This window comes from Lonchura striata, chromosome 5, assembly GCF_046129695.1.
Source record: "Lonchura striata isolate bLonStr1 chromosome 5, bLonStr1.mat, whole genome shotgun sequence".
Classification (NCBI taxonomy): domain Eukaryota; kingdom Metazoa; phylum Chordata; class Aves; order Passeriformes; family Estrildidae; genus Lonchura; species Lonchura striata.
In genome coordinates this window covers 59,902,325-59,920,597 of record NC_134607.1, presented here as the reverse complement: position 1 = coordinate 59,920,597, position 18,273 = coordinate 59,902,325, and the positions used below count along the sequence as shown (strand labels likewise).

The following is an 18,273-nucleotide window of genomic DNA, read 5'->3' as shown; positions in this document are numbered from 1 at the left end:
CAGTGATGGAAACCTCCTTTTAAAAGTAAAACATTCCATAGTTACTGAATCAATTCCTGCACTTGTCTTTCTATGCTTTTCTGCAGAGTTTGTAAAGCGTTAGCAAAAAATTTTCCTAAAAAAGAGCCATAGGAGAAAGTGTAGATTAAAATGTGGAGAAGTACAAATAGAAGAACAGCTGGTCAGCAGAGAAGAAATAAAGATGTAGAAAATGCATTCTTGAAAATGAGAACCTAAGGATAGGAAAATTGACAGGAAAAGAAGGAGCAAGTGAAATACTCGTGGGTAGGTGGGCAAGTGTTTGGGTCAAGGAAACCAGCATTTGGCAAAGAATGTTTCTCCTTCAGTAGTCAATAAAGATAACCAGTATGAAATGCATATTAGGGCAAAAATTTTAAAACTAAGCACAAGAATTACAGACTTAAGTGTGTCTCTCTGAGGAATGGTTAAAAAAAATCACTAAATAGAGCAAATCCCACTTAGTTTTACAACTAGAAACATATTTTTAAAAATTCTATTTCACTATTAGGGAAGCACAATTTATTTACTTGAAAAAATATTCTGATGATGAATCATGTATTTATTATTTACATAATAAATTATTATCCTCAGTTCATATAATGATAATACCAGATATATGTATGGATCCTAAAAGTATGATATTTCAGGATAATTTGTAAGGAGCTCCCATGGGCTATTGTAAGGGATATTGAACTTCTGGTGGCTGAGAAAAACAGGATTTGACAAACACCTGAAAGTATTCTGGTTCCATTATAGAGATGCTGCTGTTTTAATAAAGGACTAAAGGACCAAATTATTTTCATCTGTTTAAAGTGTCCTGGTTATATAGATTAGATTTCATTAAAAGGCTTAATACCTGTTGTGATAGAAGCTGAGCCTTCTACAGAGTATCACTAGTAATTTAAGCCTTTTATCTAATTTAATAGGGCTAAATAGACTACAATGAGCCTTTAGGAGTTGTAATGAAGAGAAACAGGGACTGCAGGTCAGATATGCAGCTGGTTCCAAAACAACCACTTGTCTTGCAGGGGAAAACAGGCAGATGGACTTGTTCTTTCAAGTGGGAGTGTCAGAGGAGTGAAGTCTAGGGCTATGGGAAAAGACAGGAGCAATATGGACTGGGAAAGATCCCTAGATGTGCCACAGGCTTCCCCTGCACACAGCTGCTGAGAGCAGCTCCTTGGAGGCTTTACTTACCTCTGCTGCTCCCTAGCATGAGATGGGGAAGCTCTCTGCTAGGGAGCAAAGGTGAGCTGCAGGGATTGAATGTGGGATCTGCCATTGCTGTAGCTGCTTTGGAAGAGCTCCACTGCAGCTTCCCTCTGGCTGTCCCCAAGCACTTCCAAGATACAGGTGAGTTCCTCATCAGGGGATTGTATACTATACATTTACAGAGGAAAGTACTCAGCTATAGAAATATTGAGCTTCTGAGTATTAATTATCCCAACAGCCAGAACCACTTTTTTTGTTGTTTTTACTGTACAAAACAGCAGAATAATTAAATTGAAATTGTCCTCTGGAGATCAAGTGCTCAACTCCCTTTCCTCTTCAAACTGGGCTAATTTCAAGGACCAGCTCACATTGTTCACAGCCCTGTCAAGTTTTTACTGTCTCCAGAATGGAGACTCCACAACATCATGTTCTGTGTTCCAGTGCTCAGCTGCACAGGATTGGTACCAGCCTGTACCCTTGAATCAAGCCCAGCTTTTCCCATATGCTTCTAGAGATGCAGGATAAGCAGTCCTTCACTCAGTCGTCCTGGGGATAGCACCTCACTGCCCAAACCATGCCCCAAAGCTCTGAGCACAGATCTCTCCAGTTAAAAACTGAAGCAAAGATAAAATGAGTGTACCTCTGTCCCCTCCCTGTCCTCTGTCACTGGGTTACCTACCACATGTACTGGGGCCCACATTTTACTTACTTTTCCTTCCATGTTAATGTACTGGAAGTGTCCTTCACATTCCTCACTAATTCCAATTCCAGCTGAGCTTTGGCTTTCCTGTTTCTGTTTCAGCACGCCTGGGCAGTGTTTATTCCTCTAGGGCAGTCCACCCCTGCTTCCACAGTCTGTGCACTTGCCTTTTGCCTTAGTCAGGAGCTCTCCATTCAGCCATGCTGGCCTTCTCCCATGTGTGCCCAGCTTCCTGTACTGTTCCTGTGCTTCAGCTAGCCCTCCTGGGCCCTTTAGGTCAGCCTTCTGTGAGATTCTGCTAACAAAATGTCTGTAGGAGACAAAGTCTGCTCTCCTAAATTCCAGGATTGCAGTTCAACTATTTAATCTTCCTCACTTCCCTCAGAATCATAAGCTTTGCTATACTGTAGTCACTGCTGCCAAGGCTGCCACCAGTGTCAGTGCTCCCAGCAGCCCTTCCTTATGTGTGAGCAGCATGTCTAGCACAGCCCCACTCGGCTTGTTGAGCCCTTCTGTCAAAAAATTGTCCTTGATGTACTACAGAAGTAGCTGGATCACCACTTGTGCCATCCCAGTCCTCTCTGCAAGAACAAGAGCCCATAGTCATCATCTAAGCTGTGAATGTTGGCTGTTGGCTTTTTTTTTTCCTTTCCCCAAGTCAGCTGCAAAATAAAGGCTAAACCTGCCATCAGAAATCATGTACTGGGAAAAATAAATCAGGAATTACAAAAATACTTCTTGTTTCTGAGTCAAGGAGAAGAATAAGTCACAACATGCCTAGACTGATATCAGAAGACTTTACTGTAACAGAACTGTTCACTTCTCAGTTGGCTGAAAAGCCACAAAACTGATTTCCCGGCACTATGGTTGGACTCCTGCTGAAGGCAAAGGGGAAAAAAGAAGTTATTTGAGCAGGAGCTTGCATTCTTTGAGATACAGAGTGTATCTTCCTGTGAAAGTGTGGCTCTGAGCACATAGCTCTTCAAAGCACAGATGCTTTTATTCCAGCAATATGTATACAATGAGTTCACACTGCACGGGGTGGGAGAGCTCAGAGGTCCATCTCCATCACCTCAGTGTCTCTGACACCCCACAGTTCAAATAGACATTTTCAGCAACAAAAAGGTGGGCATGCAGTTAGGAAGCAGCAATATGGATTGTGCATCTCCAAAGGTTTGTGTTTCTGAAGAGTAACCCCTGTCTCTTCCTGTACTTGACTGCAAATCCACACACCTACTCTAACTGTGGTCACGTCAGTCAGTACTTTGTAAAAGCAGAGTTACCAGGAAGAGCCCTTGTTGCTGTTACAAACACAAATCCTGAAGAAAAGTAACGTGGAAGGAGTAGCTCAAGGCAAAATTATAAAAAAAAAAACCCCAAATGCCCAAGAAACCACACCACAAAACCCCCCACAGTTGATTATGGTTCAAAATAAAACTAAAGAAAAATGAAGGCAAATAATTGCAATTTAAGAGTGGAGCTGACCAGAGGGGAAGGTTTCTTGTGTAGGCTGTTGAGAACAGCTTAGAACTGAGGCAAGACATATATATATAATATATATATGTATATTCTGCAGCTGTGGTAGAAAAGGCAAAGAGGCTGAACCTGTGTAGTCCCAGTAGTGACCTATCTCACCTGTGCCACAGCATTCCAAATCAGCACTGAGGAAATTTCCCACTGGGAAGGGATGATGTTTTCTCTTCTGCAGTGATGTCCTCTCCATCACCACTTCATCTGCTGCCTCAGTAGGGCCGGGCTGGAAAGGAGCTGACACAGACACAGGACTCCCAGGGCTGCACTCGAGTTCATCAGGCCATTCTTTGTACTTACACCAAAAGGCCTTCACACCTGTGGATGCTGTAAATGCACTTTGTCCATGACAGACAGCTTTTCTGAAAAACTACCCTTGTGGTGTCGAATCAACCATGTTAGCAACTCTTCCAAGTTAATCAAGCCCAGACTGAATTTCAGAGCTCAGTATGTCACATTTGGGAAATCAGCAAAGGGCACAGCTGAAGGTAGTGCCCCATCTCAAATCCCTACTGGTGTCCTTACCCTCAAATCAAGCTCTCCTGGAACCTGATGATTATTGCTGGCAAACTTCTCTTAAAGCTTCTCTTCTCCTTTCCATAGGGACAAGAGATCACAGAGCAGAGCTAAATATTTTTGGGTCAGCCATAAACCACAAAACCTCCACACAAAAGAATCCAGCCTGTGTCATTTGTGGTACCGTACAAAAAGAGCTCAGTACTGCCTGCCATGGAACCCCCAGGCAAAGGGCAGGCTGGCACCCACTGCTCAATGATCAGCTTTAGCTTTCTTCTACTTAGGAAAGTATCTTTTAAAACAGATCTGCATTTGCTTTGAATGGTTGTTTTCAGGAAGTATTCAAGGAGCAAAACAGCATAGAAAGATTTGCATGAAATAAACATTCTTGTGTTCTGAAGTCTGAATGTGTTGTATGACTCTCCTCCAAATATTTCTGGAATCAGTATTTGGCATTTTTTCCAATTGTGAATCCTGACAGATTTGGAAGAATAAAACAGATCCTGGTTGCATACAGCAATGACTTCCTTCTAAAATAAATAGTTGCATGGTAAAAACAGAAGCATAAAAATGAGAGTGCAACGAATAAAGAAGTTACAGTGTGATCTGCTTCCCTCTAAAATGGGTGATATTTAGAGCATATTAGAGAATACGAGCAGGAGAGGACTGCTACAAGTAAAACACTTGTGCATAACCAAAAAAAAAGGAGGGGAAACCCAACTCTGAGAACAGCTTATAGATCATTCCAAGAAACCCACAAAAGCTGAAAAACTACTGATTCATTTTTGGGAAGTCAGTGGTCTTCAACCTTTGCTGGCCACAGTCAATGATGGCAAGCAACTAATATATCAGCCATATTCTGTTTTCTTGGCTGTAGTTTTAGTTTCTAATGGCCTCTAGAAACAGCAAAGCATCTTACGAACACAGAGTTACTCTTTAGCCATACATGGGGACGACTTTTATCAGATGAAACTTCAGCATCTACTACTATTTCATTGTATTATTTTCTTCTGTAGTGGAAAAGATAAACAAAAAAAAAGCTTTCAGAATGCAAGTATCTGAGATTGAGGTATTAACTGGACAGTACAGAGGAAATTCAGGATTAGCTTTTGTGACAGGAATCAGAAAAGGCTGTTTCCCTAGAAAGTAAAATTTCTCTCCTTCAATTCCCTTTTCCTGCAACGCAGCCCAGCTTCCTATCTCCTCTGCCAGTTCTGAATGTGTGCCTACAAAACGCAGTTTGCAATCTAAATTACTTGCTTTTAAAAAAGGTACTGTAATTGTTAGCATCTTCCCTACAATATCTCCAAGACAGTTTCCAGATACTTCATCACAGGAGCATGAAAATGTACATCTTCCCAAATTTGCAGAGGAGGGTGGCTGCGAGAGAAAAAACTGCAATCCTCTCTGCAGAGCTGTCGAGCCAATGAACAATTTAAGTCTCATTTGATCTGTAATTGGAACAGGCTTTGCACAGAACAAGAATCTTAACGCTTAGATAAGAGCTGCGGGTTGAGTATTAACAATGATAAAAAGACTGGTTATAAATTTGTACTGCCCATTGAAGTGAGAATTCCTAAATCTAGCAGCTCTAACAAAGTTAATTCTTACACTGATAAGGAATGAGAAAATGCATTCAGCTAAGCAAAGGAATTTAAAAATGGTTTATCAGTGCAAAAAACGTCAGCAGCCAATCGCTACACATGTCTTGACATGTAAATACAGAAATATTTTAGACATTAATGCCGAAAATAATCCCAGGGCAACTCAGCCCTGTACGGAAAGCTGGGCAGATCTTTTGAACTACCATGGAATTCTCAGTGCAGGGCATCTGCAAAGTGTATTTCAGCCTCTGGGAAGAGAAAGCAATACACACCATTTTTGCTTTGCAAAGAGAAATAATGACAAACCACATCTGTTTCTTACAAACATATAAATTATTTTATTTACAAAGCCATGTTACAAAAAAAAAATAATAATAAAGCAAAAAACAAAAAATACAATCGCTCACTAGAGAATATCTCCAGGCCCGGTGTTGAACCATGGCAGTATCAATCAGATACATGTTTGTTCTGGTTTTCCTTTTTTAAACTGTAAGCCATAGAATTTACTATTTACACCTACTTTAGACATTTATTCTGCTTACAATTATCACAAGCATGGAATGAATTCTATTTGATACTGCTAATACATAAAGGTGCAGGACAAAGAATGAAAATACTTAGTGTTACAAAATATGGATTGTAGAAAAGAAATTGGCTGTACAAGTATGGCATTTTTTTTCTTAGAATGATTGGACATGCTTTCTTCAAAAGTCTTCTGGAAAAGGTTCTAAAATCTGTAGTAGGAAAGCACAATATAGCAGGTGCAAATTCATTTCTGTGCAACAACAGTTATTTAATATATCCCATGACTGACCAGCTATGCAAAACCCACAGAGTTTTGTTAAAGTGCCATGGGTCAACAGCATAACAAAATATAAGGTGTAAATAGAAAAATTTCTTTTTTTCTTCTTTTTTTTTAAAACAATAGTTCACTGAGAATCAGCAATAATAGAATATGCTGTATAAACTATTCTCTACAAAGGTCGATCAGCACTATTTACAATTGTTACATCGATACAAAAGAAGGCATACAAGTTATCCAAGTCGCTTTTTATGGCTGACGGGCCTATGCATTGCGGATGTGTAACAACCAAAGCTTCTGAGCCTCTATTGCTGGAAACAAATCACAAGGTTTTCAGGCAAATGGGGAAGAAAAAGAACTACAAGTGAATGCTACACTAAGAATGCATTATAGGCTGGTCCAGTTTGTATCCACTTTTTTTCCAAAAGTTTACTTCCATTTCATTTTGCAGGCTAAAATTTCCGATACATTTAATTAAATAATGATTCTTTAATGGTGAAAGAACACCACGGGATTTTACTTCGTGCTTAACTTTCCTGAAATGCTGTCAGGTGTAAAGCAGTTGAAAATAAAATTTAAGCAGCATTCAAAGGACAGGCTCCATAATTCAGCTTTCCAATTAAAAGATGCATGGAAACAGCTAAAGCTTCCTAAAACTACAAAATTGCTCCTTCAGTCACTGATTAGCATTATTTCTCAGAAGCAACCACTGAATCTCACGACCACTGTTTTCCCTCAACAACTAGAAATAGCAGTTCATTGATTACAGAGGATGACTTTGTTACTGAGATTTTTAAAATCCTGCAGTTTTATAACTAAAAATAAATTAAAAAAAAATCAACATAGTACTGCTCCTAAAACTGAACAAGACAAAAATTGTGCAAAAATAACAAGGATATGTACACATTTTTCAGTCTGAAGAAATGTACAATAAAAACATAATTCAAAGAACATTTTAAAAATATAAACATTGCTTAAACTTTCCTAAGTTTCATACTGTTTCTGAAACTATACCGGTCAGTTAGCTCTGAAGTATAGCAAAACATAAATTATTACAAAATTAACACTATAAAAATTTATTTTAAGAATATTTCTAAACTTTTTTTCAAAGGGTCTAGCCTTGTTTATAATTGCTTAAACATTTTTAGTCTTAAAATTTGCCTTAACCCTTCTTTTTTTAAAAAAGAAAGTAGTAATAATCTCCCTATTTGCAGTCTCTTGCCTTTCACCAAGATGTAAATAAACCAGCATATAAGTGCACTTTTAACACTGTAGAAATAAAAATTAACTCCTCTGTACTATTGTTCCAGTACCTAGTATTGGCTTCCTGATTATAAAATCTATATTTTATTAAAAAATTATTCAGTAATCCTATAAGAAACACTGTCAGTGCAATTCTATTAATGCAAGCCAATCTGCTCAACTCCCATCCTCGCAAACCCAAACTGCTCACTGAAGTTATCAAGTGCTGTGTTCTTAAGGTTCTGGAAATCCCCCAAGATATGGGGGTTTTACACATTGGGCCCCTGATAACAGTAATTACAGTTTGGTGCAAAATTCTGCTATGCATTGATTGAAGTATAGATTCCTTAAGAGCCTGATTCTGGAAGAGGCTGAACACTCAGAGTTCCCACTGAAATTATTAAATGCTGTAGGTACAGAGCACCAATCAGGATTAGTCCCTAAAGTTGCAGTGCCCCAGCTGTTTGCAAATTACTAAGAAATGCACTCAATTTTTATCCATAGGACAAGCTTAAATACAGAATTACTGTAATTTTAATTTAATGAAAAAATTTGGAGATCCTTTAAATAAATTCAAATCATGGTCTGGATTTTTTTTTTTTTTTGGAATGTCCATTGTGTTCTGGTTAGGAAACAAAGGGAGCATTGCAACGCTAACAGCTTTAAAAGGCATGAAACGTAATCAAGCAGAATGCACAGATCAGTGGCAAATACAAGTGGAAAAACTAAACAAATCACTATTACAGTTTTTTGTAAATTTAATTTTCATTAAAACCACAAATTCATAAAAGTTTAAATCCATCTGCAGGACATAGAAAAGAAAAACCCTGTGGAGTAGGGCTGCTGAGAGCTAGAGATTATAGGCTGGTTCCTTTTCCTTGTTATGGAAGAGTCCTTATTCTACCAGTCCGGTTTGATGTCTTCTAAAAGAGAAACCAGAGCCAGGTTCAAAATCACACAATGTCTTTTGGTATAAAACACTTCAATAATGTCTGTGGCTGACAGTACTCAAAGCAGGAATTTATTTCAAGTCCCTGAACTAAATTTCCTCCCTGTTTACTGACTACATTAGACCTTTAAGAAAAGGAACTGCTTTGAATAAATGGCATATTTCCTTTTGGGACGGTCTGATTTTAGTAAGCTTTGGTGAATTTCATGTTCTTTAACTTGGTTATCATTACAAATAAAGAGCAGCAATTAGACGACAACTCTGAAGAATCTTTTCCTCTACACAGCATGTTTTCATGCACAAGGAATCCTCACACAGCATACACGTTGTCACCTTCCCTTAATAAAATGATCTAGTTATTCAGTATTTAAAAACCACCGCATACTGAGGTCTTGAAGTGTTAACACTTTCAGGCACCTAAAAGCACTATGAAGACAAAAAGACTTGATTAGTTAAAAACCTAGAACAAGAATAAAATATGGAGAAAACAAACTTTTAATACATACAGGCACAAATAATTTGACTGTAAAACTACCATTCCATTAATTTTTGTTAAAGATCACGTAGTTTTTGTAGGAAAAAGCAGTATTTATTTTACTAAAGCAACAATAATAGTTGGAAAAACAGGCAAGCTTTTATGTATACAATCTCTAATTCAGGTCTCAAAGAGGAGCAGCAATATTAATATTAAACATTAATTGAGAAGAATCTGTTTGAGTTCAGCCTGATGGAGTTTAATGCAATGGGATAGAAGTGACAGGCCCACAACAATTCCCATGATCCACCAATCCCACGGGAGTACCCGAGTGAACTTCAAGACATGGAGCAAATGATCAAAAGCAGCTACTCCTGTGACAGCAAAACAACTGCAGCCACCTTCAGCTCACACCTCAATAATGACAAACACTGAGTTATGGGTGGCAGGTGACTTTCACAGCACTGCCGTGTGTCCTTTCACTTGGGAAGGCCAGCGGGAAACTCTCCCAGCTGGACTGCACCCGGGTGGTCACAGGTGCAAACGAGACTGGGGTGTGGGTCGGGTTTACAGCCCAACACAATTTTCCAAAAGCCACATTCTCACCCAGCCACTCAGCCCTGTGCTGAGTTATGGACCCTCTCCCTTCTCTTGGGAACAACGATCTCCTCCCTTTGGCTCCCCTGCTGCACCAGCAGACAGCTCCGCCAGGTTGCCTGGCCAGGGAACGCAGCGGAGGCAGTCCAGAGGAACTGCTCCATACGCACATTTAGCTCGGCAGCTGCAGCTCCGCTTCCAACTGCATTGTTACAAGTCTGTTGTTGTGATGTATTCATGAAAACTTGCCAGATTTTTCCAACTATAAACCCTGGTGTGCAGCAGAGATTGTCTCTGCCTACAAACCTTGCTTCACTTGGACTCCCTGATTATCATGGTTATAGTTACACTAACATTCAAAACAAGAGAGCTCAGCTTCCACAGTAATACCTTCACTGACACAGCATATACTTGTAGATCCACTTATTGTTACCTAATTATTAACACCTTTATAATGAAATATTACAGCATAGTTTAACGCAGACATTTTATTTAGGGACTATTCAATTGCTAGATTGGTGATAAAAGCTGCCAACAAAGCAGCTCAAATTTGACAATGACAAGCATTTATTAAGTAGGGAATCATTATTCATGGTTCCAAATACTAAATCCTGTGTAAGTTTAAAAAAAAAAAAAAGTTTAATAAAACTTAGTATCAACTTGATTTTTTTTTGTATTTGTACTTTGAGCTCCACATTCAACCACCAAATGGACAGAAACGTATTTTTAAAAATAAAGAGTTTATGGGGCTTAAAACAAGCAAACACTTCTATTTTTGATAGAATTATGAAAACAGGCAGCTGAAAAGCTCTGCAGTAATCTCAGTTTACATAGAGCTGACAGAAAATTAATGTTTTGTACTCTGAGGTTTTCCCCATGGGATCTAGGTAACAGATCCCAACAAGTTCTGCTCCTCGGGTAGTGTGTCTGTTATACTAACACAGGAGCAAGATGTTAAAACAAAAACAATTTTGCACTTCAGAACAGTCTGTCACTGGCAGTTGGATGACAGTGTCACACAGGAAAATGCCACTCCACTTTTTTCCCTTCAGAGTAGTCCTTCCATACATATATTGCTTTGCATTCAGCAGTGAGAGAAAAAAAATAAAATGTATTGTTTGGCAGTTCATCTCAAGATATGAACATACAATGGGCATACAATGTGGGTGTGGGTTATCATTACTATTCTTTTCCTGTGTCTACACATCAGAAACTAAGCAGCACAACCATTTGGAATAACTATTCATGCATAATTTAGCCAGAATATATAACAGAATTCTCAGACACTGGCTGTACAGAAAAGCACTCTGGATTACTTTTGGTTATACCTTGCTGAGGGGAGAAACCTTTTCACACTAAAGAACTTGATATTAAATTCTTGATTAAGTCCTCAATGTGGAGAGTCAAATAGTAGGGGCTATATTAAAACAAACTAGTGTAGCAGTCCTCCAGACAGATGAGGGCTGTATCAAAAAAGCTGAGTTAACAGCATTTATTACCATTATCCAACATAGGCCCTGTTTAAGAAGGACTCACATTACACGTGGGTTGGTTATGCTTTCAGATTAGTTTCTCTGAATAGTCAAGTGCCTCATCTTCTCTCTCCTGTTTCTGCTCTCCCTTTGCTGCTTCACTTCTGGCCTATTTTTAAATGCTGTCCCTCTTGTGCCAGTCTGGGGACTCTGCTGTGCCATCTTGCTCAGCAGAAGTGAGATAAAAAAACAACAGAGATCTGCTGCTGCTATCACCAAAGCAACAGCCAGTGAGAGCAGCACATGAGCCAACCTGAGCAGCAATACAGGTGGTGAAAAACAAGCAAAATTGTGTAATTGATAAGTATTGGAGAGGAAAATTGTTGGAAAAAAATATACGAGAGGAGAAATCTGGTATTAGCTCACCAAAAGGCAGCTTCCATAAAGAACTGGATTCATGAAGAATTTTTATTTGAAGGTTTTATATATATATAATATGTTTCAAAACTGCTTACAGACTACTTAAGTACACTTTTTTAAAAGCAACTTACTTGTCTGTTGTGTACTGGGTTTGATGTACTCGAAGGACTGGATTGTGACAAAGCTACACTGCTATTTTTTCCAATCTGAAAAACATTAATTGAGCAGTATTGAGAGGCATATTTGTCAGTTGAATTCAGATGTTGATGATGCCCTTCCCTTCCCTGTGTAACATGGTATCATGTTGCATTTGGAACACAGGTATTTTGCTATTGCAAAAGATAAGCTTCTGATAGAATCATCATTATCTCTCAGAGCCTGTACAATTTAAACAGTCTTAAAAGGCACATAAATACTGTCACAGGTCAGAAAATAACACAAAAAACAGTAGCTGAAGGAATATAAACTGTAACCCCCCCACCTCTCTAGACTGAAATACTGGTTTCTCTAGTTACTGGAGTCACTTAGGGCAGCTATTCAGAGAGCACGGAGTGCTCTGGGTCATGAGATCCTCCCCAGGAGACCTTCACCACTCCTGGGAAGCTTAAACCAAGTGGCCAAGCACCAGAGCATGCCCTAAATTATTAATTTTTTTCCATATATCATTACTCAATAAAGCAAATATTGATCACAAGAATGAAACTCCAGAGGTTCAAATTTGCAGTTGTATCCATTTACTACATCAGAGAATTTCTTTGGGAATGAGTGTAAATTGTAGTACACATACATACATTTTCAAAGTACTTAGTTATAATACTGTAAATATTCCATCTGCTTGTTTCAATGTTTGTGAGTTCACACCACTCTGCAAGAGCAGCCTGTCATAGGTTTTTCTACAATGACCTGCAGACATGGTGTAGGTATTTCTGTTGATACAAGAAGGGACACAGCTGTTGAGTCAGAGGAGTAGTTCCTCAGGGGTTACGAGACTGATAAAACTTAACCATGGACACCTGTCTGTAAATGGCAGATGACTGCAGTGTGAATAGCTGTTTACAAAGTCACTGACTTCAAGTAACATCATTTTAATCCTTTGATGGAAAGGTAGCAAGGACCTGTCTCCTAAAACATGAGAAATGCAGTAGCCAGTTTCTTACTGACTTGTTGGGGCTGTGGCATTGGCTGGCAGGGCCTGCCCAAGAGCAGCTTTCTCCTTCCCTTCTGCAGCATCGTTTGTTATTCTGCCATTTCAGGTATAGAGTGAAAGGCAGCCTCTCTCCTGCTCTCCACACCTGTCCTTTCTCACAAAGAGATTGTTTGAAATAGTGTTCTCTGTTCACATTCTGTCCAGGATAAATGTTTAAACCTTTTATTTACAGCTAGTTCTGAAGGTGCTCCCATGGTACATGAAGATGAAAAGGATGGGTCTTTGCCTGTCCTGCTCCCTTCAGCTTATTTTGCCTGTCACAGCTGTTCTCTAGAGGATAACATTCTTCAACTACAAATCTTGACTAAAGATACACAACCTTTTATCTTTTCTGGTCATTCACAACACTGGGACACATGTGCAAATCTTTCTTCTCTACACAGACCATTACAGCATTCATAAACTCCTTCATAATAAATACATGTCCTACTTTTAAATGGACAAGTAGCCACAGAGGCTGAACAGGTGCAGCACTCTGAAAGGAAAGAAAGTTTCCCAGATGTCTTGGGTCTTTAATGATGGGAAACATAATTTCAACAGTGTAAGTGGGAGGCCAAAATTCAAATGCTTTTTTTTCCCAGTGTCCTTTAAAAATAAAGTGTACTTCAAAACCCAATGATTAACACTTCCAGTTACTATATATCCAGGCTAGAGTTGAATTAAATAAGAAAATTATACCTGAGCCTATCACTTGTTGCTGTGTTCTTAGTCTCTTTAATTTCCCCTATTACATGAAGGAACAGGTGCAGGATTTTAAGCCACATTTTTTTTTGTGGGATTTTTAATATAATTGCATTTCTAGAACACATTAAATCAAACAACACAGCTTAAAAGGGAATTTAAGTATTGTATTCTCCAGAGCTTCAATATACATATGTACAGTATGTAATATTATTTGACCCATATGCTTAAATGGGTACAAATATAAATATTTTGTATTGCATGGAGTATCCTTGTCACAAAGACAATTAGCTGCCAGCTAGACTTCTGAAATACAATTAACTCCATTTTACCTCCTATTTTAGAGGAAGTCACATGTTTTAATATCTGCATTATATTTAATATCATGTTTTAACATGTTTAAATATCTGTATATTGTAACACTCATCACAAATATTCAACCTCTTACTTAAGAAAAAAATACTAGTCAGAATGACATTTTTACAAATATTCAGCAAAGACCTCTGATTTCTTGTGGTTTATTTACTTCTGTTGCTGTGCAACATGATGAAATACATCACAAATTGAAACAGGAACAGATCTGATCCTGAGGGTGCTCAGGATTTGAACTCAGAATCTCCTCTGTAATATTTCCTCACACTGCGCTAGCTACAGATACAGTCTATGTCCTGTGAAAGGATGATAGAATCCATTTCCTATTTCCCACGTTTGTACCAAAGTACCAGTTTGTACTTACTTTTTCTTTCCATTTGACACCTTAAACTTCAGGGCAATTTAATCTTTCTGGGCACACATGTTTCAAAATTCAGATTGTGTGACAGAAAGAAGAATTTACAGCAACCTCTGCTGACTTCAGTTACTCAAAGATCAGTTCTAATTGCAGAACACATTTAAGAGGCTTGCAGTAGGAAAGACAAAATATACCTGCTAGGCCATTATTTGAGACATTCATTCTGTCTCCTATAGCAGCTTTAGGATTCATTTATTCATTTTTTCCTCTACCATTTCTGTCATACTACTTATGGATTGCTTTGCCCTTACCATCTTCTTTTCCAAATTCCACTTGTTTTTATTTGCAATATCCTTAGGAAATGAGAATTTCACAAACAAAAACTGAACCAAACCAAACTTTCCTAAGCTGCCTTTTCTGGATTCTCTGAGCTATCCTATTTTCTATGGCTTTGTCTTCCAGATGCCAGGCCCAAGTGTTGCTTTGTGTGCACTGCACAGCACTGGGCACAGAGCAGAATGAAACAGCAGATCATTATAAAGATCATATTGGCAGTTTTCCCACCAGATCTTACTTCACATATACTTTTGTTCCTATACAGCACCACTGAAAAAGGAGCCAAAGCTCTGTTGCTATCAATGAAGGAAGCGTGTGTAACCTTATCTGTTGCACTGACTTCAATATTCTGTGAACACATGTACACTGAAAAATGTAACCAAATATCCCCTAAAGGTCATCCATTCAGTTAAGAACTTAATTACTCTATTTTTCCAGTTTCAAACAGGGAACAACATCTGTGGTCAGGCACCTCAGACTCTTTCCAGGAGAAAGGTAGATGTGTTTTACAGAAGAGATATGAAGAGACTAACATAACATTAGGAAATGAACCAGCAACAAGTTTGGGAAAAGAAATAAACAGAAATTCTGACTCTCATCTTCCTGTTTCAATAACACAATTTATTTCAGAGAGATGAGAATTACGAAAAGAATTTTTTTCTAAAAATTATTTATCCATTCTGGACATTCACTTTTACTTTCAGAGATACAAATAGCTGCTTTATTAATTGAATTAAAAAATCTCATAAAAGTATTTTGAGAAAGTATATATATATATATATATATATACACACACACACACACACATATATATATATATATATATATATATATATATATATATATATAAATTTTTTTAAATTCTCGAAACATCTTTCTATGACTGGTACAAAACAAATACAAATACACTTCTATATTAACCCAGAAAGTAAGTTGTGTGATGAAAACCCATCTGAGGCAAATGTAGTATTTTCTTTTCAGAATGCATGAAATATTTCAAGGAAGTCAGACATGATCTGCAAAAAAATAACTGGAAGAGTCCCTTACCTGACGAGAGATGGAGCTGCTTGTAGGATCTGGCACCGCAGAAATAAGGTTGGCAGTGCTCTTTCTATGAACACTATTCATACCAGGCATTTTAGTGATTTTACAGGCTTTGCTACTAGAACTAGAGTTTTTACGTTTTTTTCCTTCTGATTTGTCAAAAGAAAGGGGTAGAGAAGACACTGCATTATGTGCTCCCAGGGAGTGGTCCCCCGAGTGGTGCACAAGAGAAGATACAGACAGATTAGAAGTGTCAATACTGCTCACTACCATGCTCATGTGTTTCACTGAGTCTGTTGAACTACTTGACAAGGAAGTCCGTCCTGAGGGCTCCGATTTGGCACTGAGTGGGCTTGTTCCATTATTGGTATTGTGCACAGACACACTGTTATAGGAGGATGTCGCCTGATAGGAGTTCAACGTGGAACTGGGGTTCAGGACACAGTTCTTTTTGTGGGACCCTGAAAATGAAGATGAGGAAGATGTCTGCAAAGATAATGACGATGCTGACGACGATGAAGACGACGACTGTGGCTTTTTCTTTTTGTTACTTGAAGACTCATCACTCCGAGATGACAGGTCTTTCACTTTTGAGGATTTGCTGGTTTTTGTTTTGGATGGCTTGTGGGATGGGGAAGGGATGACTGCTGGCACTGGTGACACAGCTGATGGCGCCTTAAAAGTTGAGTCCATGATGCTTAGGCTTGCAGCCACATGAGGAAAAGCTGTGGTGTGTGACATAATGGAATTTGTCTCTGCCGTTGTCACAAAGGCTGCATTTGATAACATGGCTGATGTCATTATGTAAGAAGAAGTGATTCTTGAACTGATAGGTGTTGAAGGAATATACACCGCACTGGGGTTGCTGAAGGGCTGTAAGACTGATGCTGGAAAAGGAGTGGAGACATGTGCTGCTGGAGAAGGCATGGGACTGTCTGCTGCAGGAGGGATTTTCCTAAACAGAAAAAAAAAAAAAAAAAGAAGGTACATAAAAAATTCCATCCAACAATGCAGATAGGAAATAATTTCCATTAACTTATTCAAAAAGGCAAACCTAGTTCATTATAATTTTGATTCCTATTCCATTCTATTAATCACATACAGCAATTAAGTGCACAGTATTACAATTTAAACATATTATTACTAATTTTAATTCCTTTTTCCTTCTCTTATTTTAAGAAACAGTTAAAATATGCAAATAAATGCCCAATGGTGGCACCTATACATATCCCAGTCACTATGTTTTATTAATTGCATATGTTTTGCTTCAAAGTCCAAGTTGTGGAACAGTTTCAATATCAACCTAAACTCCTAGGTTAGATTTCATTAAGGTAGTAAATGAACCAGTCTGGGGGGGTTGTGAAGCACTTAATCATTGAGCGCAAAGAGGAAATACCACCACTTTCCAAAAGCAGTGCTATTCCCAATAGCTCATTTGAGAGCTGGTTAGGTGGGATTAAAAAGGCAAATTAATGATTAATTTTCACTAATATTGAAAAATTGACAAAATATTAAACCAAGCTTGTATGAAGCTTTATAAACAGCTGAATACTGTTTTGAGAAGAAAGTATAATAATATTACCTGTAAAATTAGTAGGATGTATTCAAATCCTTTCCATTCAGCCATCACCTATTATTTTATCTAATGTGATGTTATTGAAGAATCAGACCTTCATAATGTCTCTTGCAAAACTATTATGTGAGCTTTTCCCATTATTTAGACTTTTATTTAATTCACAGTTTAATCCTATTTCTCTTTTCTAAGAAGCTGTACAGCCCCATAACTCTGCCTTTGTTACCCTCACTACTGAGAACTTTACCATTTTTAAAGGCTTCCTCTTGCCCTCACAGAAGTACAATAAAAGAGCAGCCCTGGGTGTGCTGTTTTATTATTAATAAAATCCTAATTACAGGTGTTCTCTCCAGGTATTCCTCCTATGGAGACTGTTGGACAGAACTGTTTATGGCACAGTTACACCAGGGATTACATACAATCCATGCTGTCAGAAATGAGGAAGTCCTACTGCCTGCCACTTGAAATGCAAACAAAGCTGCTTATCAGAGCTGTCCTTCAGGTTCCTTTTAAAGGAGGGCCAACAATTCCTACCCACCTTTGCAAAGTACTTTGAGAACTAGTGATAAAAGTACTTTGCTACTGTTACAGTTCTGAGAACATGGCCCTGCATCCCTGTACCTCTGGCCACAGAGCTTCAGAATTGCAGCCTCACACCCAGCTCTGCTTGGGGAGCACAGGGAAAGGTCAGTCCAGAGGAGGGTTGAGGACAGCAGAGGAATAAAAAAGGGGTGAGGCACTGTCAGCTTCCTGTGTTATACAGACAAGTGAGTATGGCTGGAGCTCATTAAGCATTAGAGATTACATAAACAGCTAAAATTTGGGAAAACTTTTAAAATCAGATTTAGTGGGAGCAGGATAAGACCTGTTTACTCCTGGTTTCGAATAACTGCTATAGAGGTATTGTTTTCTGCACTAGTTTGTACTAGTGGTGGTATATGTTTTTTCAGATGCCCAAGCATCTTTTCTCCTGACAAAGCCAATAGGTAACAAATTTTAATCTTCCTATATAAGGAAATGAAAATATTTTTTTTTGGAAGGTGACAGACACTAGTTTATGAATTTACAAAGCAGATTGAGCATGATCAGTCTCTGAACAGACATGAAACTGGCCCTTTTATGGCAGAACCAACCATTCCAAACTTCTAACACAATGGCACCA

The 18,273-nt window shown here is 38.4% G+C and overlaps 1 protein-coding gene across 7 annotated transcripts in view; it reads right to left on the bottom strand.

The window, feature by feature from the left end:
• Positions 1-5,897: 5,897 nt before the first annotated feature.
• Positions 5,898-18,273, bottom strand: part of ATXN7L1 (ataxin 7 like 1) — a 111,527-nt gene continuing 99,151 nt past the window's right edge. For 6 of the 7 annotated variants that reach the window (XM_021534671.3, XM_021534674.3, XM_021534675.3 and 3 more), the window contains 3 exons: positions 15,542-16,493; positions 11,672-11,746; positions 5,898-8,550 (listed from right to left, as the gene is read on the bottom strand). In XM_021534671.3, coding sequence (XP_021390346.1) covers positions 8,509-8,550; positions 11,672-11,746; positions 15,542-16,493 — 1,069 coding nt within the window. In that variant the 3' untranslated portion in view covers positions 5,898-8,508. Of the gene's footprint in view, positions 9,003-11,671; positions 11,747-15,541; positions 16,494-18,273 lie in introns of all 7 variants that reach the window. The other variant, XM_021534672.3, reaches the window with a different exon arrangement.